At 47.6% G+C, this 15,775-nt stretch overlaps 1 protein-coding gene and 1 long non-coding RNA gene across 7 annotated transcripts; one reads left to right on the top strand and one right to left on the bottom strand.

Annotated features, from left to right (window-relative positions):
* Positions 1 to 1,800: 1,800 nt before the first annotated feature.
* On the bottom strand, positions 1,801 to 7,385 carry LOC122216332. 5 transcript variants are annotated; one of them, XR_006200836.1, is made up of 5 exons: positions 7,087 to 7,385; positions 6,449 to 6,495; positions 4,633 to 4,777; positions 3,967 to 4,146; positions 1,801 to 2,465 (listed from the first exon to the last, which is right to left on the bottom strand). It is a non-coding gene; the product is annotated as an uncharacterized LOC122216332 (long non-coding RNA). The 5 variants fall into 5 exon arrangements; XR_006200834.1 differs by having other exon boundaries at positions 4,633 to 4,685; XR_006200835.1 differs by lacking the exon at positions 1,801 to 2,465 and adding an exon at positions 2,968 to 3,581 and having other exon boundaries at positions 4,633 to 4,685.
* Positions 7,386 to 7,452: 67 nt separating this feature from the next.
* CHCHD5 (coiled-coil-helix-coiled-coil-helix domain containing 5) lies at positions 7,453 to 12,199 on the top strand. 2 transcript variants are annotated; one of them, XM_042933029.1, is made up of 4 exons: positions 7,453 to 7,700; positions 8,772 to 8,912; positions 9,013 to 9,178; positions 12,030 to 12,199. In XM_042933029.1, coding segments are annotated over exons 1-4 (333 nt in total). In that variant the 5' UTR covers positions 7,453 to 7,698; the 3' UTR covers positions 12,054 to 12,199. The 2 variants fall into 2 exon arrangements, with proteins under 2 accessions (XP_042788963.1, XP_042788962.1); XM_042933028.1 differs by lacking the exon at positions 7,453 to 7,700 and having other exon boundaries at positions 8,761 to 8,912.
* Positions 12,200 to 15,775: the final 3,576 nt, after the last annotated feature.

Genomic DNA, 15,775 nt, shown 5'->3' with positions numbered 1-15,775 from the left:
GCCCGTTTTCCTCGGGCCATCATTCTAGTTTCTGTGAGTGACTAGATACCTCGTATGAGTGAAATCATGGCAGAGTTTGTGCTTCTGTGACTGGCTCATTTCACTTAGCATAATGTCCTTCAGGTTTACTTGTGTCGCATGTGGCAGAATTTTTTTTTTATGAATAATATTCCATTATATGTATATAGTACATTTTATCTGTTCATCTCTCGATGGACATTTAGGTTGTTTCCGTATCTCAGAAATAATGTTCATATACTATATTTAATGTAATATCATCAAAATGCCATTTCCATATGTAATAAATTTATTGAGATATTTTACATTCTTTTTTCATACCAGTCTCTAAAATCCAGTGGCTGTTTTTCCTGTGTACAGTATTTCAGTGCATGGATATACTGTCGTCCCCTGTTGATGGGTATTTGGAAAGTTCCATTCTTTGGCTATTATAAACAGTGTTTGCAATACGTAACTTTGTTGTATTCACTTGTGAATGCATGCTCTTTGATGTTAAACTTCACTAATAATTCTTTCTTGAGTCTGGCTTTAGGTGTTTATTACTAACTGTAAGACAGATCGTGCTAGACTGAGAAGAATATCCATTCAAAGGATATCCTGGCTTTGCTTCATGAGACTGTTGGAAAAAAATAAGGAAAAATACATTGTACCTACTGGCTGATACTTCCACCTACTGTTAGTACCCCAGCTAAACTTTTTAGATTCGTCACTAAAATTGACATTGGGGCAATTCATAGAGCTGAGACATATTTCACCAGTTTTACATGCATTCATTTGTATCTGTGTATACAGTTTTGTTCTGTTTTATTCATGTGTAGATTGGTGTAACCACCAACATAATCAAGACACACAACTATTCTATCACAAGGCTCCTTCAGGCTTTTACTTTATAACTACCTACCTCCATCCCCCATCTTTAACCCCTGGCCACCACTAATCTGTTCTCCATCTCTAGAATTTAGTCATTTCAAGAATATCAGAAAAAAATATATTGCATAAATGGAATCGCACAGTATGGAACCTTTTGAAATTGGCTGTTAACAGTCAATGCAATTCCCCTGAGATCCATTCAAGTTGTTGCATGTAGTTTATTCCTTCTTACTGCCGCTCAGCATTCCATGATATGGAGCACAGTTCTTCATTTGCTTTTGGGTTTTGGTGGATCATGCTTTTTGGTGTCCTAAGAACTCTTCAACCCTAAAGATGTTCTCCTATGTTACCTTCTAAACATTTTACAGTTTTATGCTTTACATTTAAATCTATGATCCATTTATCCATTTTGAGTATTTGTGTAAGATGTGAGGTTCAGATCAAGATTCTCTCTCTTTTTTTTTTTTTTGTGCCAGAGGATTGGGTGATATATTCTGTATCTCTTGGAATGTTGGGTTGGTACAACACAAATCACTATATGCAGTAAAAGGATACAGGTATAGACAAGATACACATATGAATGGAATGTTGTTATAAAACAAATGTCTTTTTTTTTTCAAGATTAATATTTAGTTAAAAAGTTCATTCATTTTGAGAGAGAGAGAAAGCATGAGTTGGGGAGGGGCAGAGAGAAAGAGAGAATCCCAAGCAGGTTCCACATTGTCAGCGCAGAGCCCGAGTGGGGCTTGAACCCACGAACGGTGAGGTCATGATCTGAGCCGAGTCAAGACACTTAACAGCCACCCAGGTGCCCCCCCAAAAGTGCATTTTTAATCAAAGAGCTATACACAAGATGAAGTAAATTATTTGTCTCTGTCAAGAATGTTGATATAACAAAAATGAATTGCCCTGCTGTGGTCTTTGAAAGTAACCTGAGTTTTATTTAATGGACATGCCATACACCCAAGTGGTTGTAACAGGTACTACAAGATCTATTTATAAAAAAGAGGTTTCAAGTATGTGTAGTACATCTTTTGATAGTAAGAAGCGTTCCTGTTGGGAAAATGTTACAATGAGGACAGTGTCAGTGGGAGCAGTACCCATGTGGGACCCACCAGGTGCCCCAGCCCAGCCCTGTGGTGTGGGTAAGGCAGTACAGGACTAGGGACGAGACCACCGCACTGATGGAAGAGCTGGTACAGGCAGGAGTGCTTCACACATTCCCACAGGCTGTCCACACTGCCCTCGGCCTCTGATCAGTCTCAGTAAGTCTTTTGACAAAACTGCAAGTATTAATTACTGACAATGATACAGAGGGCAGCCTGTGGCAAAGGGATGTATGTTAAAGTGCCCCCTGGGTTTTTGGCCTTGGTGTCCCAAGAGGAGAGGACAGAGACACCCAGGTGATGCGAGTGGAGGCAGAGATGGGAATAATGCATCTACTAGCCAAGGAACTCCAAGGACTGCCTGCGACCACCAGAAGCTGAGAGACAGGCATAAAACAGATTCTTCAGGGCCTCCAGAAGGAAATCAACTGCCAGCCAGCACCTTGATTTTGGACTTCCGGCTTCCTGAACCTGAAAATGCATTTCCGTTGTTTTAATCCACCAGGTTTGTGGTAGTTTGTTATAGCAACCTCAGGAATCTAATCCCGCTGAGGCTCAGCTCCCTAGGGAGCACAGGTTAGATAGCATGAGTTCTAAGTGTGCAATTTCCCAGGGTGCCTCCATGTGGACAGAGATTGGTGAGGAAGCCCAGACTGGCTGTAAGGGAACCAAACCACTTAATTAACCCTTTCCATGGTTCCTTTTCCTTCCCAAGTGGTGTAGGGTCTTACTTGAAACATCAAATACCACTTTTTTTTTTTTTTTTTTTTTTTTTTTTTTAAGGGAGAGAGAGAGAATCCCAAACAGGCTCCTCACTCAGCACAGGGCCTGATGTAGGACTTGATCCAATGATCCTGCGATCATGACCTGAGCTGAAATCAAGAGTCAGATGCTCAACAGAGAGCCACCCAGGCACCCCTCAAATACCACTTCTTGAAGGCAAAGCCAAGAAAGTGAGGGCAATGTTCTCTAATCTAGGATGGGTTTCTGCACACCTCCCTTTCAGCCTGTGGCCCACAGCTCTGGAGGACCTGGAAGAGATCGTCACTGGGACCCATTCATCAGCTGCAGCTTCTGAATCTGTATCTCCTATGCCTCAAACCCCATGAATCTGCAGTGGATGAGGAAGGCACAGGCAGTGCTGAGGAGGTGGCCAGGCCCACTGGGAACCCCAGCACCAGGCAGCAGCCCAGGGGAGGAGGAAAGAATTGCCCTGAGTGAGCGGTCAAGGTCTTGCCTAAGACCAGTCCCCAGGAGGCAGAACAGAGCCCAGCAGACCTCACCACGAGGGCACCACACCCTCTGTTCTGCAGCACACCCATCATCACCTAAGTTGTTAAGCTAGTGCTTGTCAGTTTCTCTAGGACAGAGCCATGACTTTCACCTCTTCCCAAACCCTCCCTCACCCAACACCCTTAATACAGGCCTGTGTGGAGCACAGCAGGACCCAACAAGTGGACCCTCTTCCAAGCCTCACTGGCCACTGCATAGAAGTGACAAATGGCTGGAATCCAGAAGCAAGAGGCAGGGATGGGATTCATTGCAGTTCCCAGGAATCCTAAGGCTTTGGGCTCTGGAAGAAAAAAACTGGGAGACATGGGATCCAGGAGACACTGGTGAAGTGAAAGTTAAGCTTCAAAGAAAGCATTCCTTTTTCTCCCTGTCTTTTCTTGTTTTTGTTTTTTTTTAAACTAAGGAGCTTAAGTGGCACCTGGGTGGCTCAGCCGGTTAAGCATCTGACTCTTGATTTCAGCTCAGGTCACGGTCTCAGTTTTCATCAGGGTCTGCGCTGACAGTGAGGAGCCTGCCTGGGACTCTTTCTTTCTCTCTCTGCCCCTCCCCTGCTCTCTCTCTCAAAATAAATAGACCTTAAAAAAAAACCCTGAAATTATTTTTAAAAATATGGAGAAAAGAGGCCAGGAGACACCCCCCCCACCCCGATTCAGAGTATATGGTTTCCTCTAACAATTACCTGTGCCACTATTTCCAGAGGAGGAGTGGTCCTGAAGCTCTACGTCACTAGCCACCTGACTAGTGAGAAAAGATGTAATGTGGCTGGAAGAACGTGACTGCTCACTGCCGTCCTCAGCCTGGAGATCTCACATGTATTGGGCTTGTCAGGATCTGCCTCCCACCCATCATGTCCTATAAACTTAAGATCAAGAGGGAGAGCTTCTAGAAAAGGCAAAATAGAAAAGCCCAGAAGATGAAGGTGGCAGTAAAGCCACCTGAGGGGACAGAAGGAGCTCTCAGAAGTCCAGGAGACCCTCTCCTAATTACAGTGCTCTTCTCATAACTCCATTAGGAAATCATTGACATACTCAGGCACCATCCCTTCCTGCCACGTGGGCCCCTCGGGGGATCAAGAGTCAGGACTCACTTTGTTGCCAGCTCACAGATCATCTGGTCAAAGTTGTTTCTGTGCTGCCATTAGTGGTGGCTCTTACTCTGGCCAGGGATCAAAACACTGAACAACTCCTTCCAAGTCAGTCACATTCAACAAGTGCACGCTCCCATCCACCACCCGGTACCCACCCATCACACTCCCTGCCTCTCATCAAATCTGACATGCCCTATCTGGAGGACTATATCCTCAGTGACATACACAGAAAGACAAACACCACATGATCTCACTTACATGTGGAACTTGAAACAGCGGAACTCATGGAAACAGAATCGTAACTGCCAGGCCTGGGGTGTGGGGGAAATGGGGAGATGTTGGTCAAAGGGTATAAACTCAGTTGTAAGATGAGTCAAGTTCTGGAGGCCTCACTTGAAATCTGCTAAGAGATCAGATCGCAAATGTCCTCATCACACTTAAGAAATGGTACCTACGGGAGCTGATGGATATGTTAATCAGCTTGACTGCAGTAATCATTTCACAATGCCTACGTATATCAAAACATCACACCATATACCCCCCTTTTTTTTTTAGTTTAGTTTTTTTTGAGAGAGAGCAAGCAAGCAGGGAAGGGGCAGAGAGAGAGGGAGAGAGAGAATCCTAAGCAGGCTCTATACTGTCATTGTAAAGCGCAACGCAGGGCTTGAACTCACGAACTGTGAGATCATGACCTGAGCTGAAATCAAGAGTCAGACACTTAACCGACTGAGCCACCCAGGCGCCCCATTCCTTTTTAACAGTATAAATTTTTGTCTATTTTAGTCGCTGCTGTTTCCCCAACAGCTAAAACAGTTCCTGGCACATAAAGCAGCACTTAATAAGTATCATTCGAGTCAATGACTGGGTCTCATCTTATCCTCACGCAATCCTGTGAGCATATGGTTTCATTCATTCCACCACTACTCTGCCAGACCCCATGCTATGGGTGGGTGGGTGGGTGGGAGGAAATCCAGTGGTGACCATAAGATAGATACAAGGCCCCTTCCCTTGTAAAGTTCCAGGGTCTTAAAGCAGGCAGAAAATAAGAAAACAATTACAATACTAACAAATTCTGATAAGGCTAGAAAGGGAAAGTACAAAGTGCTCCAAACCATCTGCTCTGCAGATGTCACTTCGGTTTCTGCTCACAAGGGCATCCTGAAGCAGCTGTTCTGGAGGAAACTGAAACCCAGAGAGCAGAAAGATTCTGTCCAAGATCTCTGTTTCAAACCCAGGTCTGCTTCACGCCAAACCCCATCGTCACTTAGGTCTGCCTGACATTTGATCCCTAGAGAGAAATTTAGTTACACTCTTGTGCTATAGGCCAAAATCAGCCTAGAAGCTTGGGGGCATAGGTGTCACACTCCCCAGAATGGATCTCTTGCTGGGGTCTTCATCTTCTCTACTTGTGAACCCAGATCTTTGAACCCCTTCCCTTGAGGAAGCACATTACCCAGACTTCGAGATTAGACTCGAGAAGTGGCAAGGGACAGGTTAAGATTTCACTTAAATGTGAAACATGAGGATTCAGTCCACATTTGAAGCCAAAATATTCTGCTATTTATGGGGTTTCCTCCCCTTCTCTCCTACCAGAAATACACTTGGAAGTTTTTGCAAGTAAGAAGGAGGGCTTTGGGTGAAAAGCTTTCCTCCCGTGCCCATGGCTCCAAACCTGTCCCTGTCATCTGAGGCAGGTTCAGATGGCCAGTGGCACAATCTTATACCAAGGGCCAACCAAGAGCAGCAAAACCGTAATAGCCTCCTCCAACAGCTCTCACTTATCCAGAACTCCTGAGGGTCCAGGCTGTGCCTTAAACTGTTCACATGCACTATGCTCTATGTAAAAGATGTCAATATCATCATCCCTACTTTACAGATGAGCAAGTACACAATACTCCAAGTAATTGTCACTTGCTCACAAGTAGCTCTTGCTCCTCAAACACCAAGATGAAGTGCATTTTATGTTCATTTTGGCCAGAGTCTGGGAAGACCCCTACATATTAGACTGCTGGGCTGATGCTTAGTCTCTGCCCAAGGGATACTTGCGCCCAACCTCACAGGTGGGGAAACATACCATCAGGCCTCACACTGGAGGACAGGACAGGAGGTGGAAACAATACCCTGCCAGGAGAAATCAGAAAGAATTGCGCATTAAAAAAAAAAAAAAAAAAATTAAAAAAGAAAGAAGGGTTTCCTGGGTGGCTCTGTCGGTTAAGCGACCGACTTCAGCTCAGGTCATGATCTCACGGTTCGTGTGTTTGAGCCCCGCATCGGGCTCTGTGCTGACAGCTCAGAGCCTGGAACCTGCTTTGGATTCTGTGTGTGTGTGTCTCTCTCTGCCCCTCCCCTGTTCACACTCTCTCTCTCTCTCAAAAATAAACATTAAAAAATAAAAAAAATTAAAAAAAAAGAATTACGCATGCCCATAATCACATGGAGACATTATTAAAATCAAGTCCGGGGGCGCCTGGGTGGCTCAGTCGGTTAAGCCTCCGGACTTCGGCTCAGGTCATGATCTCGAGGTCCGTGAGTTCGAGCCCCGCATCGGGCTCTGTGCTGACAGCTCAGAGCCTGGAGCCTGTTTCGGATTCTGTGTCTCCCTCTCTCTGACCCTCCCCCGTTCATGCTCTGTCTCTATCTCAAAAAATAAACGTTAAAAAAAAAATTAAAAAATAAATAAAATCAAGTCCGGCCTGGCTCCTGGGCTTATACCTAGAAGGAGGGGGTCTGGTTGGGTAACCCAGGTACAGCCGGTGGGACGTCCAGGCCGGCTGGTCCCACTCTTGCGACCCCTCTTCCCGCCGCTCCGTGCGCGCGCACGAACCAGCACCCCGAGGGGACAGGGAGCGCTTGCGCAAAACAGATGGTGGCCTCGCGGCGCTATGCAACAGACTCCCAGCGCCCAGCAGCCCGCAGCCACCGTGCCTAACCTAGCCACCAACGGGGCCACGCTGATAGACTGCAGTAACCACTAGCCACCAAATCCCAGTGGGTAACTAAGAACTCGCGCAGTAGCGGCCGCGCCTTACTTCCGGTGCATTGCGGCACCGCCCCCGCAATCCGGAAGTAGAAAGAGGTACAACAACCGAGTCAGACTGGGAGCCCGCGGTGGCTGCGCAGGCGCTGCCAATACAGGCGGGACCGGAAGGAGACACAGGGCGCCGCCATGACAGGTTGGTCCTAAAGGGAACGAGGCAACTTGCCGGTTCTGTAACCGGAAAAAACGAGGCAGGGACAGCTGACCTGGGCGCCGCCATGACAGCCTGCACCGGAAAAGGCGGGGCTCTTCTCCCTGACTGATTTCCCTCCGGCACCGGCCTCGAGATGTGAGTAGTGGGAGCGCCTACCTCCGATCTGCCGCTTCGCCCTTTCCCTTCCCCAGTGACCTAAACCTAGGCCCGCACTCCGGGAAGAAGGATTGGCCTCTTTGTTCCTCGGAGAACCTACCCTTAGGGCCCAGCGCCGTCTATTACAAGCTCCATCTCCGCGTGGAAGAGAGAGGGAGGTCCCGCCCTCTGAACGTTTAGGCTCCGCCCCTGTTTCTCGTAGTAACTGAGGACTTTCAGGCCCATCCGTAACACCCAGTCCCTGCCCCCAGGATCTAAGCTCTGGTCCCTCACCCTGCAGACTTCAGGATTGTCTCAGGACTTTTACGGTTTTTATACCCGTTCTTAGAGCTGCGGGCTCGTCCCCCTAGATCACCTGACCATACCTTTTTGAACCTGCAGATCTGTGCAGTACCCCAGACCTGCCTTGTAGTGCCCGCAGACTTTTTCTTAGACCTCTGATTCCGCTCTGGATTTCTAGATCTTGTTCCCAAGAGCTTACTTCTAGGACCCTCCAGAGCTGTCCCAGAGCCCCATCCTCATCCAGGACTTCCACATCTCTAGAACTCTGAGACCCACCCCAGGATCCCCAAACCTACCCCAGGGCCTCAAGTCTCACCTCCAGTAACCCTGTCCTCAGGCCTAATCTTGAAGACTCTCTGGTCAAGAGACGCTTCCCCAGGACCCAAGATCTCACCACATGGGCTTACAAACCTCTTTTTAGGAACTCCCAAATCCTTTAGGGTTCCCAGGTTTTTTTCCCCTAGAATTCAGTATAGTTAGGGCTCTGTTGAGGGATGCCTGGACTCCCAAGACCCTTCTTGCACGATCCCAAGGCTTGCCTTTGAATAATTAGGTCTTTTTTGGAAAAGATCTCCACTATCTTCCCAGAAGCCCTCCAACCTGTTCCACATTCCCCAGGGCTCATGCCTTTCCTCTCCCTCCACTTCCCTGACCCTATCCCAGGATCCTTCAGACTCCCTAGTGTTCCTGCTTCCACCTCCAACCCAGACCAGAACTCCCTTTCTTGTCTGTTGCCTGGAATTATCCTCAGCCCATTATGTTCCACAGGCAGGCGGCCCTGGAGGTCACTGCTCGCTACTGTGGCCGGGAGCTGGAGCAATATGGCCAGTGTGTGGCGGCCAAGCCTGAGTCATGGCAGCGGGACTGCCACCACCTTAAGATGAGTATCGCTCAATGCACATCCTCCCAGTGAGTGTGGGCAAGAATGAGACAATGTGTGGCGGGAGGCAGGGGGTGAGGTGGGCAGTGGAATGGAAGTCTGAATGCCTGAAATGCCCTACCTCCACAGCCCAATCATCCGGCAGATCCGCCAGGCCTGTGCTGAGCCTTTTGAGGCCTTTGAGGAGTGTCTTCGACAGAATGAGGCAGCAGTGGGCAACTGTGCAGAGCACGTGCGCCGCTTCCTGCAGTGTGCTGACCAGGTGCAGCCACCACGCTCACCCTCGAATGTGGAGGTGAGGCAGGGGCTTATCAGTTCTAGTTGGTCTGACTAAAGATCTGGGAGTTATCCCCAGCCCCACCCTACCCCCACACAGACCTGCGCTGTGTGCATCCAGAATCCAGAACAGGATCATTTCTTGCCCCTTCCCATAGCCCCTGCTTTAGTCCAGCCACTTTCCTGACCTGTTCACCTCCAGGATCCCTGCTCCAGCCTTTTCCTTGGTCCCCCTGAATCTCGTCTTACTTGCCTCCATACAGTGGCCAGAGAGAGCATAGAGGAACTAAAAATGAATCACATTACATGTTTGCTTAGAGCTCTTCAATAGCTTCCCATTCACATTGAGAACAAAATCCCAGGTCCTTGCTGGGTTCTCTGTGTTCTTCCTCAGGCTTCCTTACCTGCTCTCTGTTCCCTTCCTCACTGCCCCTCAGCTGTACTGGGATGGGGGTGAGGGGGGTAAGTCTTACTCTCTTTAATGAATATAGTACATAAACAGATATGCAGTATAACTACGGTATTAAAATTTTGTGGGTGACTGCAGTTTTTTTAAAAAATGTCTATAAAGACCTCATGGGGAGCAGTAATAAAAACAAAGTTGAGGGGTGCCTGGGTGGCTTAGTTGGTTACGCATCCAGCTTCAGCTCAGGTCATGATCATGCAGTTTGTGAGTTTGAGCCCTGCATCGGGCTCTGTGGTGACAGCTTGGAGCCTGGAGCCTGCTTCAGATTCTGTATCTCCCTCTCTCTCTGCCCCTTCCCTGTTCTCTCTCTCTCTCTCTCTCTCTCTCTCTCTCTCAAAAATAAATAAATGTTTAAAAAAACAAAGTTGAGAAACACTACTTTAGATGTTCACTGTCTCCCCCCACTGGATGGACTGTGAGCTCCTAAGACAAAAGTCACATTTTGTACCACCTCCCTCTTAACACCCTCTCATTTGGGCCTCCATGGCTCTGTATTATCCCTTTTAATCTATTCTCTCTGATAGTTCCAGAGCAGTCCCAGAGGAAATCTGACCATGTTCTGCTTCCCTTAAGAAACTTTTCCATGACTCTTCATTTCCACCAGGCCAGATCTCACTTCTGGAACAGCTTATAGGTCCCTGCATGGTGTGGACTCTGGCCCCACCACTCCCTACTTTCCATCTCAAGCCCTGCGTTCCAGCCCCAGTGAACATGGGTTATTCGAGTGCATGCATGTCTGTCCTGCTGGCAGGCTGTTACCCAACTGTTTCCTTCTGCCTGGACTGCCCTTCTAGGCCACCTGGCTACTTGCTATTCCAACTTAGATATCACCTCCCTCTGGAAATCTCCCATGCTGGCCTATCCCCATCCCCAGGCACCCATGGTCTCTGAGCTCCCTCCATCATGGCTTATATCTTACTGCCTTGTCACTGCTTCATTTCTATTGCCTGTTGCAGAGAAGTTCTTGGCTAAACGTTGAGATACCTTTCTGACAGGCCCTGTAGTCCTTGTTTTGTTTTGTTTCATTTTGATAAGGCAGCAGTAAATGAAAAGTTCAGGCCCTAACAGCCGACACTAGCACGACTTTTGTTTTTTTCTTTAATGAATATAATTTATTGTCAAATTGGCTTCCATACAACACCCAGTGCTCATCCCAACAAGTGCCCTCCTCATTGCCCATCACCTACTTTCCCTCTCCCCCACACTCCCACCCTTCTTCAGTTGTTCTCTGTATTTAAGAGTCTCTTGTGGTTTGCCTCCCTCCCTCTGTGTCTGTAACTATTTTTTTGTCTCCTTCCCCCATGGTCTTCTGTTCAGTTTCTCAAGATCCACATATGAGTGAAAACATACGATATCTGTCCTTCTCTGACTGACTTATTTCACTCAGCATAATACCTTCCAGTTCCATCCACGTTGCTGCCAATGGCAGGATTTCATTATTTCTCATTGCCAAGTAGTATTCCATTGTATATATAAACCACATCTTCTTTATCAGGACTTTTAATTCTTAGAGAATATTTAGTAATTTCATACCGTTCACATTAGTTTCTTAGTCTATATGTTGGTCATACGTTAGCATTGTTTTTTTTTTTTTTTTTTCCGAGTTGTTTGGGCATGTGAACAGTAAAGACCTCACCTTCCCATCTTAGGGCTAGTTGTTCCCTCCCTACATAAGCAGCCAGCCTCTCCCTGGTCTTCCCTGTGGCCATCCTGCCCCGCCCCCCAAGTCTACTCTCCCCTGGCGGCCAGAGGAACTTGTAAAAATGGCAATTAGGTCACATCTCTCCCCTTTACAGCCTTGTCATAGCTCGTCAGTGCACTCAGAATAATTACCACCACACCTGCTCCTCCTCCCCATCTTCCTCCTTCTGGGTAATGGCATCCCAGGTGCAGCTTTCCCCACCTGATTGCGGGCAGCGAGATGCCAGTCTCTGTTCTCTGCTCTGCAAAGTGGCAAACATGTAGCCAGTCTCATCTCAGAAAACATGATATAAGGACGTCTTATGTTCATGTAGCTGACAGAAGTGCTACCTCTACCTCCCCCTCCACACACCCTGATTTACTTTTCTTCGTAGAACTTACCCAGTTGACATATTTTTAGTTGTTTGTTTGTTGTCTGTCTCTTCCTCGAGTTAGAGATTTGTGCCTGCTTCATTCAGTGCCCTGTAACAACGTTACGGAGGAGGTGCTCAGTAAATATAGTAAATGGAGCCTTCCCTGCTCCCAGTGACAATTCACTGTGTCTCACGCGTTCACATGGCAGATGGCATGGTCATCACTTAATACTTTCCCCCTCCAGACTGTGGACTTGGCAAGGGCAGCCTCTGCTGCAATCTCCCCGGTGGTGGTCCCAGGGCCGGGCACAAAGTAGGTGCTAGTAGGTGTTGATGTGTTTTTTCTATAGGCACAGCCGCTTCCTGCCTCCTGAGGACTCTTTGAGCCGTAGGAAAACTAGACGTGAGTGGCCACTTGATGCCCCCACCCCTGAAGAGTGGCCAGGTGAAGTCATGAGGACCCTGGATGTGGGTCTTGCTTCTCTGGACAGCAGGACTTACAATAAATAAAGACTCTATATACCGGGCTTTGATTCCTGCCTTCAGCACCTGAGGGGCCCCTGGAGAGCTGGCTGGGCAGAAACCTTGCTCCTCTGTTCCCCAGCTTCACTTACCGTGCCAAAGAAGGACGTGTTCACCAGGGTTAAGCTGACTCCTCTTCCCTTGTTAACTCTGTCAACGGCCACTTCCTGTCTCCTGCACAGACATGGGAAAAGGCTCTCTCTCCCTTCCACTTTAGCATTTACCAAGTCTTTATTGAGTGTTTACCTGAGGCTTGGAGGGCAATAAATATCACACTTCTTTTCCTTCTGAGTTTTGAGCCAGTTGTGTGATAGACATGCACACTAGGCGATGGGGCTAAAAATACTGGCTTTCTTATTGAAAACGGCTGCATTGTGGAATGTGGCTTAGAGTCTGCTGCCCTGGACTTCTGCCTTCGTTTGTGTTCTTCCAGAGTCCAACCCTGAGAACCGGAGAGCAGATAGTATATTTGGAATGTGTGATTCCAGAAGCATTTGGAAGGGAATGGGGAGGTGAGACAGGAAGGCAGCCAATAAAAGGTGCATTATCAGGCCAGTCACCACCGTGGTCAGTGGGCTCAATCCAAGGGGCAAGGAAGTTGGGCTATAGATCATCAACTCCCCATCTGTCACTGGGGCTGTTGCCATGGGTGTTGACCATCTAGCACCTCTGCCTGCGTTGTCATGTGCCCTGCCATCAAAAGAGCCCTGAGCGGAGAGTAGTGGAGAATCAAGTAAGCATTCAGGGCCCAGAAGAATGCTGAGTGGATGTGGGCAGGGACCAGCAATGGCTGCTGCAGCTCCTGAGCATTTCTCCTCAGGAGTCCGTGTTCTGTGGGCCCAGCTATTTGATTACACGCTCCCCAGCAGGGGCATGTCCTAAAGGACAGAAGGCAGACAGACACGTATGTAGGAGAAAGAACCCCAGGTGCCCAGTTGGTGTGCCCAGGACCTGCAGCCAGATTCATTCAGACATGTCGCTTCCCCCTGTGGGTGACTCCAGACTTCCGGAAATTAGAAGTGACTGACCAGTGATGACTGGACTGACTATTTGAAGCCTAAGTCTTGTGCTCTGGCTTGGAAAAACGAGCCAGAGTGTCTCCTCAGGATTTGATCGTTAAGACAAAGAAAGTTGTCACTTGGCTTGGGAGCTGAGGTAGAAGTCCTGCCATCGGGGTTGCAAGAGCTAACAGATGCCAGGAAGCCCAAAGCAGGGAAAACCCAGGTAGAGGGAGGACTGTGATTAGCTTCTGTGGTCCCTAAAAGGGCTGCTTGGGTCCTGCTGGCTTTCTGTTCGCAGCTCCAGTTTTCTTGGGCTGTGGATTGAGTCCTCAGATTCTTTGTATTCAGCCAACCCCCTTTGCCTGGGTAAGCTTGAGTGGGGTTCTGCTCCATGTAGCTAAAGGAACTGTGATAAGAACAGACAAAACAGGTCGAGACTATGTAGAACCTCTCAAAGTGGCCTCTCTCCCAATAGGCTAGACCAGCTTCCTTATCTGGTGGTATCAACGGTCCAAGAGAGCAAAAATGGAACCGTCAAGGTCCATTTTTACCACTTTCTGTTGGTCAATGCAAGTCACAAGGTCAACCCAGGTTAAAGGGGTAGGAGACTCCACCTCTTGATGGCATTTGGCTGCAAGGAATTTTGCCCACATTTAAACTACCATAGGAACTTTAATAGTTTCTATTCCTGTGGTGAATTGCGTTTAGGAATTTTTCACATGATCTAAAATTTCAAACTGCCATAAAGTTGTTCATAATAACCTCATATAATCTTTTTAATGTCTATAGAATCTGCAGTGAAAGCTGCTTTCTCATTTCTGACATTGGTTATTTGTACCCTCTTTGTTTTCTACTTATTCAGTCTTGATTAGTTTACCAATTTTAATCTACACAGAATTTACTTTTGGCTTTGTCGATGTTCTTTGTGTTGTGTATTTGTTTTTAATTTAATTATCTTCTTTATAATTACCTTTTTTATCTTTCTGAGAGGGAGAGTACGTGTGTGCGCACGAACACACGCATGCGCGTGCGCACACACACACACACACACACACACACACACACAGCAAATGAGGGAGGGGGAGAGAGAGAGAGAGAATCCCAAGCAGGCTCTGCACTTTCAGCACTGAGCCCAATGTGGGGCTCATGAATGGTGACATTATGACCTGAGCTGAAATCAGGAGTCAGTCACTTATCTGACTGAGCCATCCAGGCACCCCTGTTTTCTACCTTTTTGAAATGGAAGCTTAGCTCACTGAATTTTAGCCTTTTTTTCTTTAATGTTTATTTTTGAGAGAGAGTACAAGCGGGGGAGGGACAGGGAGAGAAAGACAGAATCTGAAGCAGGCTCCAGGCTCTGAGCTGTCAGCACAGAGCCCAATGCGGGGCTCGAAATCACGAGCGGTGAGATCATGACCTAAGCCGAAGTTAGATGCTTAACCAACTGAGCCACCCAGGCACCTCATCTTTCTTCTCTTCTAATGTATGTATTTAAATTTCCCACAAAGCAAGCCTTTCTGTTTTGCATTTTTCATTGATCCCAGCTTATTTAGAAATTTAAAACTGTATTTCTAAATTCCTAAGCATATGGGGATTTTTCTAGTTATCTTGCCTAATTGCAATTGGGCTGGGAACACATTTTATATGGTTTCAATCTTTTGAAATATGTTGAGACTTTATGGCTTGGCATAGGGTCAGCTTTTGTTAATGTGCCATCTGTGCTTGGATCATAATCCTTGGTTCATGATGCACTATCTTAGGTTGGGTTCCCCCATAAATAGACTTTGAGGCAAGGCATTGGGAGATGACCCCAGAAAGCCCTGGTAAGGCTGAGGGAAGTGAAACAGGAAGGGAAAGCAGTACATCAAGGCTGCCTTATCAAGCAGATTATCACTGGGCAACAGCTTAATTCTCTGGGGAACTCTGGGAAACAGTGGAGAACATACCTTCCCACTCAAGAGGTGGGGGGTATTTATACACTAACCCCCATCAGTCATTTAGTTCAGGGTCACTTAGGGGACTGGAGTTTCAAATTCCCTGCTGCTTCCTGTTTGTCAGATACAGAGGCAGAGTGGACTTCGGTGGAGAGAAAGCTCTCTAGCAAAGAGCAGCTGCCTCAGTGCAGTTCACTTCAGTGGTAGCCACCCTGTGGCCATTCATTACAATGGCCACCACCCATTGCCACAGCCGCCATTGCCCCAGCCTGTCACGGCTGCCTTAACAGCAGCCACCATCATCTCAACTTCCTTTGCTGCCTGTCGCTGCTGCTGCCACCCATCACTGCATCCTGTCACAACTGCCATTGGTGGAGGTATTGCAATAACAGGAATGCTTTCAAAATGCTTGACTCAGTTCACAAAGAATGACTACCTTCAACCAAGTAGGCCACCTAGAAGTGGTGGGCATGAAGGCTGAGGGAGTATTGAGAACAGTGCGGGGAGGGACAGGTGGCGGTGTATGGGGACGTGTGCAGATGCTGAAGTGGTTGAGTGAGCCGATGACCCTCAGGATTCTGAGGAGGCAGAAAATGGCAGTCAAGGGAGTGCAGAGGTGAGGAGGTAGGGTTTGTTAAG

This window comes from Panthera leo, chromosome A3 (assembly GCF_018350215.1).
Source record: "Panthera leo isolate Ple1 chromosome A3, P.leo_Ple1_pat1.1, whole genome shotgun sequence".
NCBI lineage: Eukaryota > Metazoa > Chordata > Mammalia > Carnivora > Felidae > Panthera > Panthera leo.
The sequence above is the reverse complement of the archived record's forward strand: the minus strand, read 5'-3'. Positions and strand labels throughout refer to the sequence as shown.

Excerpts from the sequence above, each read along its gene's own strand:
- CHCHD5 (XM_042933028.1), top strand. The coding sequence starts at position 8,761 with ATGTTCCACAGGCAGGCGGCCCTGGAGGTCACTGCTCGCTACTGTGGC. Across the intron at positions 8,913-9,012 it reads GCTCAATGCACATCCTCCCA|CCCAATCATCCGGCAGATCC; the intron begins GTGAGTGTGGGC and ends CTACCTCCACAG. Across the intron at positions 9,179-12,029 it reads GCTCACCCTCGAATGTGGAG|GCACAGCCGCTTCCTGCCTC; the intron begins GTGAGGCAGGGG and ends TTTTTTCTATAG.